General features: G+C 43.1%; 1 protein-coding gene across 1 annotated transcript in view; it reads left to right on the top strand.

Annotated features, from left to right (window-relative positions):
* EXTL3 (exostosin-like glycosyltransferase 3) overlaps positions 1–15,397 on the top strand; it is a 45,207-nt gene that overhangs the window by 25,018 nt on the left and 4,792 nt on the right. Inside the window, exons 5-6 of the mRNA XM_011944554.1 lie at positions 3,147–3,291; positions 8,820–8,948. Coding sequence (XP_011799944.1) covers positions 3,147–3,291; positions 8,820–8,948 — 274 coding nt within the window. The remainder of the gene's footprint in view (positions 1–3,146; positions 3,292–8,819; positions 8,949–15,397) is intronic.

Genomic DNA, 15,397 nt, shown 5'->3' with positions numbered 1-15,397 from the left:
TGGATCTGTGTTCTTTGGTTGCTTGTGCTTTGGGTGTCATATTTAGAAACCAGGCAGTTCATTTTTGTTGTGTTTTACCAAAGTATTAATCTGTAATAATTTTAGGGAAAAATTAGTGCTTCCCCACGTCATTTGAAAACCACTGGAGGCCAGGTATAGTGGCTCACGCCTGTAATCCCAGCACTTCGGGAGACCAAGGTGGGTAAATCACCTGAGGTCAGGAGTTCGAGACCAGCCTGGCCAACGTGACGAAACCGTGTCTTTACTGAAAATATAAAAATTAGCAGGGCGTGTTGGCGCGCGCCTGTAATCCCAGCTACTCAGGAGGCTGAGACAGGAGAATTACTTGAACCTGGGAGGCGGAGGTTGCAGTGAGCCAAGATCACGCCACTTCTAGCCTGGGCAACAGAGCTTAAAAAAAAACAAAAACAAACAACAAAAAAGCCACTGGAGTAGATTTCTTTGGAGGTCTTGTTCAAATTAAGTGTGGATCCGGAATAGAGAGTTCTTTCTCTGTGCTTCCATTCTGTTCAGCGAAGGCCTAACCTGACCTACCTGGCAGTGGGGCTGTCTCTGGCTTAGGCTTGTAAGAACAGATGCTCAGATGAAAAGAGCAGTGGCTTTATTGCTCATCTGTCTTAAATCCATCTGTAGAGAATGATTTGACACATTTCTCAAAAATCAGAACATCTGTTCTTATTCTCCTCCACCCAGCCTCTCACATTTCCTTTGACCTCTTGTCTAGTGTACTATTGAAGCAAATCTATTGATAGCTGTGATTTAAAAAAATCCTTGTAAGCTGAAGTGTATTTTTTTTTACATGATAACAAATAGCTGACTCTCTCCATTTGTTTTTATGAAAGGAAAAAAGCCATGCAGTAGCTCCAGGCGTGATCTTTGCAGCTGCAGGTGGTAGTGGTAGGGGGTGGGCGGTAGGGAGTGTGCTTCTGCTGCAGCGTGATGTGGTTTGGAGCATGCTGAAGGACTGGTGTGGTGAGCATAGTCATGGAGTGTTAACAGGAGAACTGCCAACTCTTAGATCCAAGAATGATTTTGATAAGGAGCCCAGCTTTAAGGAGTTTGAAGCTTATTAACATAGCTGGCATTAACATAGCTTCCAAGCCCCTGATTTAGGGACTTCTGACCTTGCCCATGCTATTTTCCAGCAGATTTGCAGGTGGTGAGAGAGCAATGGGAAGCCTTTTAATGTGTCTCTTAACCGTCATTCACGTTTGAGATTTAGCCTCTGGTAATGGAGCTGGTGAATTATTGCTGTCTGTACATCCTAACCTTTTCCTACCCTGACCCTTTTCTCATGCGTTTGGGCATCCTTTGATCTAAAGCCTTTCTCTTATTAATCTCCCCAATTTGCTTATTTCACCTTAATGGGAATGAAGCAGACCTAAGTTGAAAGGAAAGGGTAAGTCTAAGAATTCTTTCCTCTGGCAAAGATAGATCTTGATTCACTTCAACTTATGTAGCCAAGAAAGAGACAGATAGAATCAATCGTAAGGGACAGATAGAAAAGGTATACCAAGAGACTTGAGAGCATGTGTCCATACAGAAAGGAATACATGAATGGCCAGAGCGGCATTATTTGTAACAGAAGTGCAAACAACACAGAGGGCTAAATACTCTGGTTCCATTATGTGAGGTCCCTAGGTAGTCATTCATAGAGACCGAGAGCAGAATACAGGCTGCAAGAAGGTAGGAGTGGGGATGAGTGTTTAATGGGGACAGAGTTTCCATTTGGGCAGATGAAAGAGTTCTGGAGATGGATGGCAGGGATGGTTGCACAACACTGTTAATGTCTGTAATGCTACTGAACCATATATTTAAAAATGATTAAGATGGTACATTTTATGTTTATTTTGCCACAATTTAAAAAAAATCAGTTGTCTCAAAAAACCCACCTAGAAGGCCATTGCATTGTGATAGAAATTGTGATTTCTCATCTTTTGGATTAGATTAGAGTCTTCCAGACTTATTAGGAGAGGAGCTCTTTTGAAATAAAATCTGTGTCTTAGGAACTGAAGTTCCATGTAAGTGATGAGGGAGTTTGCGGGCCTGTTGGGTTCTGTGGAGCTTAAAACGCTTTCAGTTCTCCAATTTATCCTGTGACACTGGGGACCAATTTTATTTGTTCTACTTTGCCTATAAATTTGGAGATGATATAAAAGTTTCTACTGAAACATATTGAATTCTCCATTTATTTCTGCCATTTAATGAAACCTTTCAGTTGTATGGTTCTGTAGACCACTTCTTACGATACACGTTTCTCCCTCAGCCCTGCTCAAATTTGGAATTAGGAGTGGTGCAGTTCAGTAGTCTTCTGTGGTTAAACCAGTGGTTTCTAAACGTTTTTATTATGTTCCTTCTTCATAAAAGAAAAGTGTGCAGTATATGTAAATTACATACACGTCCTACTGAACTAATAAGTCGTGCTCATTAAAAACAAAGCCTTTCTTAGAAAATGTTGGTTCATTCATTTTTAGAGCCAGGTCTTGCTCTGTTGCTCAGGCCGAGTGCAGTGGTGCAATCACAGCTCACTGCAGCCTTGAACTCCTGGGCTCAGGCATTCCTTCCACCTCAGCCTCCCAAGTAGCTGGTAGTACAGTTGTACTCCACCATGCCCAGCTAATTAGAAACAATTTTTTTTTTTGTAGAGACAGGATCTTGCTATGTTGCCTGGGCAGGTCTCCAACTCCATGCTTCAAGCGGTCCTCCTGTGTTGGCCTCCCAAGTGCTGAGGTTACAGGCATGAGCCACCCTGCCCGGCCCTTTCTTGGAAATTAAATAAGCTAAAAAAAGAATTGAAATTGATATCATCTTCCTGCTTCTTAGTAGATTATTGTACATACCCCATGCTGGAGACCCCTTTCCCAAGTTATGACTTATTCTTTCTGGAAGGGCTGGAGGATACTGCTAGAGGAACAATGTACAGGTGCTTATTAAGGAAGCTGAATATGGTACCTTATTTGCTTTTATCCTGTTTGGCTTGTTGTTGATTTTGTTTTATTTTGGAAGGATAAGAGAAGTAAAAGCCTAAGGGCCACAGCTTGTAAGGTGGAGACAATAACTGTGAACACTTTTGATGACCCTAGAGCTCTGTACTCAGGTCTGTGTATGCACTTGTGTTTTTCAAGGGTGTGGAGAGAAGCTCGGGACCGCATCGTGGGCTTCCCTGGCCGTTACCACGCATGGGACATCCCCCATCAGTCCTGGCTCTACAACTCCAACTACTCATGTGAGCTGTCCATGGTGCTGACAGGTGCTGCCTTCTTTCACAAGGTAGGAAAAAGCTGGTAATAATGGCATTGACTTGGTGAGAGTTTGGCCTTTGTGTGATAGTGGAATGCTGCCCTCAGCTTAGCTATCCTAATGCTTCTTACATGTTTCTTCTGTGCTAGAAGTCAGTTGTTTCAATTTTTAGAGACAATGATCAAAATGCTTAGAGCAACTCTGGAATAAAAAGTCAAGATGAGAGGGTTGCCTGTACAGTTGCACATAGGCCATTTGGAAACCACTTTATCTTTCTGGGTGTTGGCTCTCCCTTTGTAAAACTGAGGGCTCTGGGCTAAAAGACACCTCAAATACCTTCTAGTTTCAACACTGCCACCCCAGATGTGGCCCGGCTATCAGAGGGTGACCTGGACACTTTTCTGACTTAGATGTACCATGCCTGTCCCAGGCCCCGCGATGAGCCTGTGTGGCTCTGCCAGTTCTTTGTGATACTTTAGTGCTTATTCTTTCACTGTGTCTCATAATCTGATTTTCACTGAATATCTGAAGCTTAGGACCCTGCAGTCTTTCCTCCTCTACTGTTCTGTGTTCTGTTTTTTTGCTCTTGGCCTGTCTTCCCTCTCTACCTCTTCCATTCTGTAAAGTGGCCCCTGACCACGTGTGGCCACAGAGCACCTGGCACATGACTGGTCAGAATGGAGACGTGCTGTTAAGTGTAAAGTGCACAACAGCTTTCAAAAACTTGTAACAAAGGGTGTCACATAGCTCAGTAATTGTTTATATTGATTGCATCTTGAAATGCAGTTAGTTTGGATTACTGGGTTAAATAAAATTATTGAATTTTACTGTCTCTTTTTACTTTTTAACGATGTGGCGTCTAGAAAGTTTACAGTGCTGTATGTGGTTTGCCTTCTGTGTCCATGAGTGCTGCTCTCTACCTCCCCGCTGAGGTCTTCCCGGGCCCTGAGGAGTCCCTGTTCTAAGATTACCCCGTCATTACCCCCACTGCCCACCTCACAGAGCACCTCTTCTGTCCCGAGTCTTCTCTGAAGACAGTGCTCCCTTTAGCCATTTTTTTTTTTTTTTGAGACGGAGTCTTGCTCTGTGCCCCAGGCTGGAGTGCAGTGGCGCAATCTCAGCTCACTGCAAGCTCCGCCTCCCGGGTTCACGCCATTCTCCTGCCTCAGCCTCCTGAGTAGCTGGACTACAGGCGCCCGCCACCACACCCAGCTAATTTTTTTGTATTTTTAGTAGAGACGGGGTTTCACGGTGTTAGCCAGGATGGTCTCGATCTCCTGACCTCGTGATCTGCCCGTCTCTGCCTCCCAAAGTGCTGGGATTACAGGTTTGAGCCACTGCGCCTGGCCAGCCTTTTCCTGTAGACTTTGAGGCACTCATTTCCCCACATCTGTGCTTTGGTACAGGGCAGGTGTAGGGAACGTTTTCATTGCTTACCAATGACACTTCCTTCCCAACTGGCACATAAAGTCTCATTTGCAGCTCCTGTCGTCTGTCTTCCTGCCATCTACTAGCCTTTTCATCGTGCCCTGACAGTCACCAAAGATGGTGGCACCTGCCTCCTTCTCTTTGTCTGCATTCGCACCCTCCATGGTTCTGGCGCTTTCACTGTCCTCATAGAAGACCCTCCCACCGCTTTCTCTGCATGGATGACGAAGTGTCCCGGGTCTAGCCTCTGTTGCTCGTCTTATTTTCCCTAGGCGTTCTCTCACACACTGAAGGTTTCGAGGCTTTTCTTAGCATCTGCAGGCTGGTGATTTCCTCTTCTGTATTCCAGCCTTGGCCTTTCTTGCTGAGGTTTGCGTTTGTGTATTTAATTGTTTTCAGCATATCTCCCGTTTGCCCCTCAGACACTTCAGATAAACTTTTCCCTCACTGTCTCTTCCCCAGCTCCTTGAAGTGTTTTCTCCCTTACATAGCTCACATCTCAGGTGGTGGCATCTTCCCAGTCACCTCAAATAGAACAATACAATGCATTTTTATAGGGACTTTTTTTGTTTTTTAAGACAGGGTCTCACTGTCACCCAGGCTGGAGTGTAAGGGTGGGCTCTCGGCTCACTGCAGCCTCAACCTCTTGGGACCAGGTGACCCTCCTGCCTCTGCCTCCTGGGTAGCTGGGATGACAGGCATGCATCATCCTGTCTAGACCTGACTAATTTTTTGGTTTTTTTTTTTGGTATTTTTTGTAGAGACGCGGTTTTGCAATGTTGCTCAGGCTGGTCTCCAACTCCTGGGCTCAAGCGATCTGCCCGCCTTAGCCTCCCAAAGTGTTGGGATTACAGATGTGAGGCGCTGTGCCTGACCTATAGGGACATTTTGAACCAGCCTAAGCAGTCATTAAATTTCCAGCTGTTCTTTTAAAAACTTAATGTGTGAAGTTGATACACTCATCCCATTCTTGCACTTCTCCTCAGGACTTCCTTTCCTTGGGTGGGCTTTGTTTGGGGAATTGCAAGTAGGGTGAGAGGAGCAGGATGTTAGCAGCTGGTCAGCTAAGAAGGAGCCACTGACTGATCTTAGCAGTGTCTACTCATACCTTGAGGAGGTACTTTTCTTCTGAATTGCCTTCTCAGATTCAGATTGTTCTTTAAAACCACCAACGGTCAGGTACCTCTACTTTCAAGAAATCATTTACTTAATGAAATTTAGTATTTTTCCTGTGTGAAAATCTATAAAGAAGATTACAGACCAGCAGCCCCCAAGCCTCAGTTGCCTTCCAGAGAGATTTTGGGGCCCTCTAGTGTTGCCCTATACACTGACAACTTTTAAAAATCAGAAGATTTCGTAAAAGACCTAAGCTGCAATACAAATGAAGATCAGGTCCTATGAGGCCCTGGCTGGGGCTTCATGGTAGCTGCTCCTGTAGTTGGGGCCCATGATAGGGTCTGTGTGCGCTCACCTGCCTGTGGCTCCTCATTTTTCTTACACCCATTTCTGTTTTTATTTTTTTGAGACTGAGTCGTGTTCTGTGGCCTAGGCTGGAGTGCAGTGGCACGATCTTGGCTCCCTGCAACCTCTGCCTCCTAGGTTCAAGCAATTCTCCTGCCTCAGCCTCCTGAGTAGCCGGGACTGCAGGAGCACGCCACCACACCTGGCTAATTTTTATATATTTAGTAGAGATGGGATTTCACTATGTTGGTCAGGCTAGTCTTGAATTCCTGACCTCAAGTGATCCATGCATGTGATAGATATTTTTTAAAGGTTGAAATAAAGATGAAACAAAATTTTAAAATAATATGATCACTAAAGTCTTAAATTTTAGTGAAAGCAGTATGATTGAATATGTTTTATTATTTTTGAAAATCTTGATTGAATACTGTGTGTTACAGCAAGTCAAGTCTGTTTCTAAATTAAACTTTTTTTTTTCTTCTTTTCTTTTCTTTTTGAGGTGGAGTCTTCTCACTTCTTTGCCCAGGCTGGAGTGTAGTAGTGTGATCTTGGCTCACTGCAACCTCTGCCTCCTGGGTTCAAGCAATTCTTCTGCCTCCGCCTCCCCAGTAGCTGGGATTACAGGCATGTGCCACCACACCCGACTAATTTTTGTATTTTTAGTAGAGATGGGGTTTCACCCTTTGGCCAGGCTGGTCTCGAACTCCTGACCTCAAGTGATCTACTGACCTTGGCCTCCCAAAATGCTGGGATTATAGGCGTGAGCCACTGCACCTGGCCAACATAAATCATTTTTGACAGCAGAACCACATGCTGATGGAAATAACTGAACATTTATTCTGATAATGCTTTCATCATAGTTTTAAAAAAAATTATTATTAAAAGGTAGTTCTTATTAAAATGTCACTTCTTTCAAGACATGAGTTATGTTAATATATTCTCATCAGTCACTGGCCATTTAAAGGGTCAATAAATTTGAATTACCTTTTTAAAAAAATGTATTATTTTTTATTTTATTTATTCTTACTTTTTTTTTTTTTTTTTGAGACAGAATCGCACTCTGTCACCTAGGCTGGATTGCAGTGGCACAATCATGGCTCAGTGCAGCCTAGAACTCCCAGGCTCAAGCGATCTTCTCACCTCAGCCTCCTGAGTAGCAGACATTACAGGCACATACCACTATATCTGGCTTTTTTTAATTTTATTTTTCATAGCTATGAGGTCTTCTCCCTATGTTGCCCAGGCTGGCCTTGAACTCTTGGGCTCAAGCATTTTGCCCACCTTGGCCTCCCAAACAAAGTGTTGGGATTACAGGCATGAGCCACCATGCCCAGCCTGGATCACCTTTTTGTTTACAAAAAAAAAAAAGTACAGTTCATTTTTTAAGTTCACCAACTCTTAAGTACTTTGCTGTTTAAGTTAGTTTAAGTTATCTTAAACGAGCATATTTGTTCTGTGTTAAAAAAAATTTTATTATTTCACTAAATAGATTATATTGTAGGTAGTGAAATACGTTAATCAGTTAATCAGTTTAGCTGGGCACTTCACCTATTCATTTGTTCATTACAGCAAATTGCAACATATAGCAGTTAACATGTGCCCTGTCTTGTAGTATTTGCTGATTTCTGTGGTATGAATAAATATTCTTACCTTGGCTGATTTGAAGTTATCAACATGAGTCACTGAACATGGATTTGGGAAGAGATACACAGTTGTACACCATTACATAGTAATTTCAACATAAACAGTAGATATAGGTAACCTCAAGTTAATAGTAAAATACAAAATTAGGAAGTAATGAGTTGAAGGCATTTATTGCATGGATTTTTAATATAATTATTTAATTTGAAGTTTATGTAATTACATCTTTAATGGCTATGTTTCCCAACAAGCTCACAACATTCTGAAAATGTAGCAGTCGGCATTCATGAGCAGGTGTGAGTGGCTCCAACACGCCCCTCTGTGGGCCTTGTGGGACAGTCTGAGAACTTTGCCTTTCACTCTCAGTGAGGTGGGAAGTGTTGGAGGCTTTGGAGCGAAGGGGTGACATGTTCAGTTGGCTCGAGTATTAACACAGTCACCTGCTGTGCTGGGACTAGCATATAGGGAAGAATATGGCAGCAGGGAGAATATTTAGGAGCTGATGTGGAGAATCCAGGCAAGAGATGAAGGTGGCTGGGAGCAGGGGGTAGCCAGGCCGATAGCGAGTAGTGACCAGACTCAAGAATCTGTACAGGAGGCAGCGAGGGATTGTGTGTTTCATGGTTCTGTGATTTATTGAGATCTGAGCAAATAACCAGGCTTTTTCCCCTCACTTATCTTTTTTTTTTTTTGGCCATTGTTAGAGATAAAATAGTGTTCAACTGAACCAGCATCTGACCTAGTTTGACAGATCTTTATATTGATTTCAAAATTGCTGCGGTACCAAGGAGATGATATGACATTGTTACTAAAGGGGGTGATGATGGCAATTTGAATGGGATAATTCCTCACTGCAGAAGATCCACACAACAGGATGTCTCGAATCCCTAGCCCCAGCCCTAAGTGCCAGTAATACCTCCTAGTTACTGCCACACACAAACAGCCCCTCCATCCATGCATATTTTGGCTGAAAGCCAACAACCTGTGTCTTCTAACAGAGCATGTGGTTCTTTTTCTTCCTCTGACAGTATTATGCCTACCTGTATTCTTATGTGATGCCCCAGGCCATCCGGGACATGGTGGATGAATACATCAACTGTGAGGACATCGCCATGAACTTCCTTGTCTCCCACATCACTCGGAAGCCCCCCATCAAGGTGAGGTCCCGCGGCTGGTGGGACTGTGGATGCGCGCATGGTTACTTCACTTGTTTTACAGTAGCACAGCATGTAACTGCACTGTACCTCAGAGTCCTCATTCATACGATAGGGATGATACTACCTATCTCATCAAAGGATTGTGGGCTTAAATGAGTTGTTACAACAGGGGCCCTAAGGGCAATGGATAGAAATCAGAAGGTTTGGAACTTGGGCGGAAAGATGTTGCATCATTATTTTTATTAATCTCTTACTGGAATTTAGCATTTTCTTCAATTATGAAACAGGCTACAATTCACAATAGTATTTGTAGTAACTGATTTGTCACCAGTAGAAATCATAGATATCTTCGTATCACATTACCTTTGTTGGAATATCTGCAAAAAGTATTGTTTCTATTTGTTACCACTTTGAATTCACGGCAGTTATTCCCTTTCTCCTAGATGTTGTTATTTAATGCATTAGGAAAAGAGCATGTGTGTCACTGTGTTTTACTAAAACTTGCTTCCTTTGTCATCCTGTGTATTGCAGTTTATGTATCTAAAAACATTATTTTGAGGAGTCCACAGCCTTGACCAGATTGCCAAGCCAGAGGCATAGGCGATGTCCATCAAACAAAAAACTTAAGAATTTCTGAGTTAATATATGTAAGACTCTAAGAATAGTGTTGGCACATAAGTACTATGTAAATTGTTTGCTCACAACCAAAAATACCCTCAGAATTTCTAGAATTCCTCTGACAGTATTATGCCTACCTGTATTCTTAGGTGATGCCCCAGGCCATCCGGGACATGGTGGATGAATCCATCAACTGTGAGGACTACTCACAACTGTGAATTCTAGAAATTCTGAGGGTATTGTTCTGTTTTTTCTTGGAGTTATTAACAAGTACGCTCAGTGCACGGAAAGCCTGGTTCCACCCCCTTCCTGTCATCTTTGAGGGCTCTGTCAGCAAGTTAGAGCATGCTGGTAAGGGTTAGGATAGCTCAGTCCTTACCGAAGCAGACGTTATTAGAACCAGTATTACTGTGGAGTCTGTCACTTCAAATGAATATTTGTGACTGTGCTTATGTCTGTGTTTATGTCTGTGTTTATGTCTGTTTCATAATTGAAGAAAATGCTAAATTCCAGTAAGAGATTTGTACCTGATGTTTTTAGAAGGGTCAACAAACTAATGATGTCATATTTTCATTATTATCAAAAAGGTGTATTACTTAATTTTATGAAATAAGTTTACCTTCATGGGTGTCATTGCCATGAGTAAATAGTTGTGTTCAGCCTGGTGCAGTGGCTCATGCCTGTAATCCCAGCACTGTTTGGAGGCCTAGGCAGACGGATCACTTGAGGTCACGAGTTCATGACCAGCCTGGTCAACACGGCGAAACCCCGACTCTACTAAAAAATATACAAATTAGGCCGGGCGCAGTGGCTCACGCCTATAATCCCAGCATTTTATGGGGCTGAGACAGGTGGATCACGAGGTCAGGAGATCGAGACCATCCTGGCTAACACGGTGAAACCCTGTTTCCACTAAAAATACCAAAAATTAGCTGGACGTGGTGGCACGCGCCTATAGTCTCAGCTACTGAGGAGGCCGAGGCAGGAGAATTACTTGAACCCGGGAGGCAGAGGTTGCAGTGAGCCGAGATGATGCCACCACACTCCAGCCTGGGTGACAGAACGAGACTTAGTCTCAAAAAGAAAACACACATACACACACACTACACTACACTAGCTAGGCGTGATGGCATGTGCCTGTGATCCCAGCTACTCAGAAGGCTGAGGCAGGAGAATCGCTTGAACCCAGGAGGCAGAGATGGCAGTGAGCTGAGATCGTGCCACTGCACTCCAGCCTGGGTGACTAAGTGAGACTCCATCTCAAAAAAAAATTAATAATAATAATTGGTTCTAGACTAAGTACCCACCAGCATATACTAATAACGATAATGAAATCATATGTTTAGAAGCCAGGTGTAGTGGCACACGCCTGGTAGTCTCAGCTACTCAGGAGGCTGAGGCAGGAGGATTGCTTGAATCCAGAAGTTCAAGGCTGAATGCTCCATGGGCCTGTCTCAACAGCCACTGTACTCCAGCCTGGGCATCTTAGTGAGAAATAAGTCGTAGCTTGAGTGCTAAGCAGAGTGGCCACCAGAGGACGCTGGTTCCATGCAGCAAAGCATAACAAAGCTAGAAATGTATTTGGAGGCTAACTGTGGCTCCTGGGTAGCACGTCACTCGTGATTGTCCCAGGGTTTCTTCTGTCCGAGACTTCTGCTAAAGCCTCACAAGAGAAGAATAATTAGCAAAATAATGTATCAATTTTTTTTTTTTTGAGACGGAGTCTCGCTCTGTCGCCCAGGCTGGAGTGCAGTGGCCGGATCTCGGCTCACTGCAAGCTCCGCCTCCCGGGTTCATGCCATTCTCCTGCCTCAGCCTCCCGAGTAGCTGGGACTACAGGCGCCCGCCACCTCGCCCGGCTAGTTTTTTGTATTTTTTAGTAGAGATGGGGTTTCACCGTGTTAGCCAGGATGGTCTCGATCTCCTGACCTCGTGATCCGCCCGTCTCGGCCTCCCAAAGTGCTGGGATTACAGGCTTGAGCCACCGCGCCCGGCCTGTATCAATTTTTTTAACTGTGAAAAATAATAGTCAAAAGTACTTACATAAAAATAGTATGTTTTCCAGGTACAGTGGTAGGTCTCATATTAAACAGTCAAAAGACTTTGTAGACTTTGAGGTAGAGAGGCAAAGGTTTTAGAAAGCAATTAACATTGGGCGCAATTTTCTATTCCTTATATTTCCTTTCTTATGTAGCCAGGGACTGGATTTGAGTCAAGATATATGCATCAATTTATGCCTCTCTAGTAGACCAGAAGATATGGTCCATGAAAATTTAAAGTATCTGAGTGATTAGGTACCTAATAATAGCATCAGTTACCTGAGCAGGCACAGACATGGGGGATTTTTCATCTTTGTAAAGTGTATTTGTCTACTGCATTATTAGGCCAGTGTTTCACTAGCTAAGGCATCTCTTCAGTGCAGGTAGAAGTAATGTGGACATGGTGCACATGATTCTTACCAAGTGAAAACTTCAAAACTGAGTATTCTCTCTGAATTTTCTTCATCTTTCTGGAATATATGAAGAATTCAAGATTGGGATGAGTTTTCAAATTCAAAGGCTGAAATTAAGTGTGTTTTCAAACTCTTAGTAATTCCTTCAACTTATGAATCTAGTGATTTACTTCATAATAAAGAACCAGTTTGAATTAAATATTTTATTTACCTAATTTTAATGGTATCAGGTATATGTACTATTGTATGTTCAAAAATAGTAATTTTTTTGTTGTGCTTTAAATACCTCCAATTTTTACTGTCAGACTATTCCCTGTTGAATTAGGGAGGTCTGACTGCTTTGTATGATTGGCAGTGTTCTTTCAGTAATGTTAATATCTTAATGATATTGACTAAAGAAATGGGGAGTTAATGTAATATTATTGCTTTGAATAATGCACTACTTTTGCAAGGAGAACACAGAATGTAAATAGGCTTCATTCAGGATAAGAGATTAAAAAATCACCCGTAAAGTTTTGAGAAAACAGATGGCTTAGGTGGTAAGGAAGCCGAAATGCAGGTGAACGTCTTGGTTCTCTGGGGTAATACAGGTTCTTGGCATCTATTGAGGATTTTCTTCATTGTTACTAAGCATAAGACGAGTATTTCTCTTAGACTGAGTTACCTGGAATCTTCCATGTAAACTGTGATCCATGATATTGGTTAAATAAGTAAATGTCCAGACTTCAGTTTATATTATAGTTGTTTCATTCTTTTTAATTTTTTTGCATGTTTTATTATGCAACAGTTATATATTTACAAATATATTGGGGATGCAGTCTTAAATGGTTTTTTTGTTTTGTTTTTGTTTTTTTTTTTTTGTTTTTTTTGAGATGGAGTCTCAGGTGCTAGGCTGGAGTGCAGTGGCACAATCTTGGCTCACTGCAACCTCTGTCTCCCGGGTTCAAGCGATTTTCTTGCCTCAGCCCCCTGAGTAGCTGGGACTATAGGCATGTGCCACCATGCCCAGCTAATTTTTGTATTTTTAGTAGAGACGGGGTTTCACCATATTGGCCAGGCTGGTCTCGATCTCTTGACCTTGTGATCCGCCCTCCTCGGCCTCCCAAAGTGCTGGGATTACAGGTATGAGCCACCGCACCCGGCTTAAAAGTTTTTTTACTGATGGATTACATGATTAAAAACATTTGGAAACCACTGCTTCCATGAAAACAACAGTTATAAAGACACTTTTTATGTCACATGAAATAATATGCGGGTTAAAGGGCATTTCTCCTGGGGCTGGATTCTGGTGTCTGGGGTGAGGAGAAGGGTTTTTAGATCCAGTGAGAGCCCCATGGAATACTGGACATAGATGCTGTTTGAGAACGTCCTTCCCCAGATTCCTGACCCCCACATCCTGTTCCAGGGGGAACCATGGGAAGAGCAGTAACTCGGTGTTGACATGACTGACCCCAAAGGGTTCTAAGGGAGCAGCCAGTGAGTGAGGGGGGAAGTGAGGAGACAGGTGGGACCTGGAGGGGGAGCTGTGGAGGTCATGACTGCCCAGAGACTAGGTTCTGAGGTGAGCCACCCTTCGAGCACTGGCCTGTGTCTCCTCCCAGTTTAAACTCTGGGACCTGGGCTTTGACGGCGAATACTGGCCATACACAATGATTACTCTTCTGCTATTAAGTTATGGGATGTGTCTTTCAATTAAAAATTTTCCCCTTAATTTGTAATAGAAATTTAAAATTATTTGGGAAAAGAGACATGCAGAAAGAAATCAAAAGTACTAAAACTTTTGGCTTCTTTTGGTTCTCTGGTATCCTGTCTATTGTGGGGACTTATTTATTTATCCATACATATATATATACACACACACACACATACGTGTGTAAAAATACATATATACATATTTTTTCTTTCTTTTTTTTTTTTTTTTGAGATGGAGTCCCGCTCTGTCACCCAGGCTGCAGTGCAGTGGCATGAGCTCAGCTCACTGCAACCTCTGCCTCCCAGGTTCAAGTGATTTTCCTGCTTTAGCCTCCATAGTAGCTGGGATTACAGGCATGTGCCACCATGTCCAGCTAATTTTTTTGTATTTTTAGTAGAAACGGGGTCTCGCCATGTTGGCCAGGCTGGTCTCAAACTGAGCTCAAGTGATCCGCCCACCTTGGCCTCCCAAAGTGCTGGGATTGCAGGTGGGAACCACCACACCTGGCCTTATTTTTGTATTTTAAATGTATATACTTGATTTGCAGTCTGCTTTTTAAAAACTTGACAGTAGGCTGGGCGGTATGGCTCACACCTGTAATCCCAATATGGAGGCTGAGGCGGGCGGATCATGAGGTCAGGAGATCGAGACCATCCTGGCTAACACAGTGAAACGCTGTCTCTACTAAAAATACAAAAAATTAGCCGGGCGTGGTGGCGGGCGCCTGTAGTCCCAGCTACTCGGGAGGCTGGGAGGCTGAGGCAGGAGAATGATGTGAATCTGGGAGGCGGAGCTTGTAGTCAGCTGAGATCACCGCACTGTACTCCAGCCTGGGCAACAGAGCGAGACTCCGTCTCAAAAAAAAAAAAAAAAACAAAAAAAGAGACTCCGTCTAAAAAAAAAAAAAAAAAACCAAAAAAACTTTACAGTAAATGTTCTCGGTTTTTGTAATATAGTGGACTAGGTAATTTGAAAACCTGATCACTATAAGTAACAAACTTCTTTTTTCAGTGTATAGTTGAGCTAATAAAAAGGTAAGAGAATTGCCAGAAAGGAAGCAGACGGGAGGACTAAAACTTAGGGTGGCAAGCATGGGGGCGTCACTGAGGCCATCATGGGGGGCTGCTCTCACCTTAGCTGTCTAGAGGCTTGGGTTTTATCACTCATGTGAAGGAGTGAAGAGCCTGTTAAGGGCGGAGAATTAGAATGGAGATCTCTTACCTGTTGCCCCAGGGAGATGACATGCACCTTGTTTATTTTCACCTGGACTCTGACGGGGCAGGGGCGCAAAGTGTAGGTTGAGAACGTTAAATAGTCTTTTGAGCCTCCATGGGCTTAGGTACTCATTCTGTATGAAATCTAGACCCAGGGCCACATGAGGTGGCTCAAGTCTGTAATCCCAGCACGTTGAGAGGCTGAGGCAGGACGATTTCTTGAGACCAGGAGTCCAGACCAGCCTGGGCAATATAGGGAGTACCCAAGGAGAAAATAAAAAAAGAAAACTAGACCCAGTCATTGATACCCTTGGACTGTTTGACAGAATAAAACCAAAAATCTGTTATAAGGAGAAATTACTCTCAGCAGAGGAAGTTCCCACTTAAGAAAAAGAAATTTCTTCACCTCAGGCCACATAGGACATGCACAGGAAAAGCCTCATTGAAGATGAGCTTAAAATGTAAAATTACC

The sequence above is a fragment of the Colobus angolensis genome, unplaced genomic scaffold (assembly GCF_000951035.1).
Source record: "Colobus angolensis palliatus isolate OR3802 unplaced genomic scaffold, Cang.pa_1.0 Scaffold233, whole genome shotgun sequence".
Lineage (NCBI taxonomy): Eukaryota > Metazoa > Chordata > Mammalia > Primates > Cercopithecidae > Colobus > Colobus angolensis.
The sequence above is the reverse complement of the archived record's forward strand: the minus strand, read 5'-3'. Positions and strand labels throughout refer to the sequence as shown.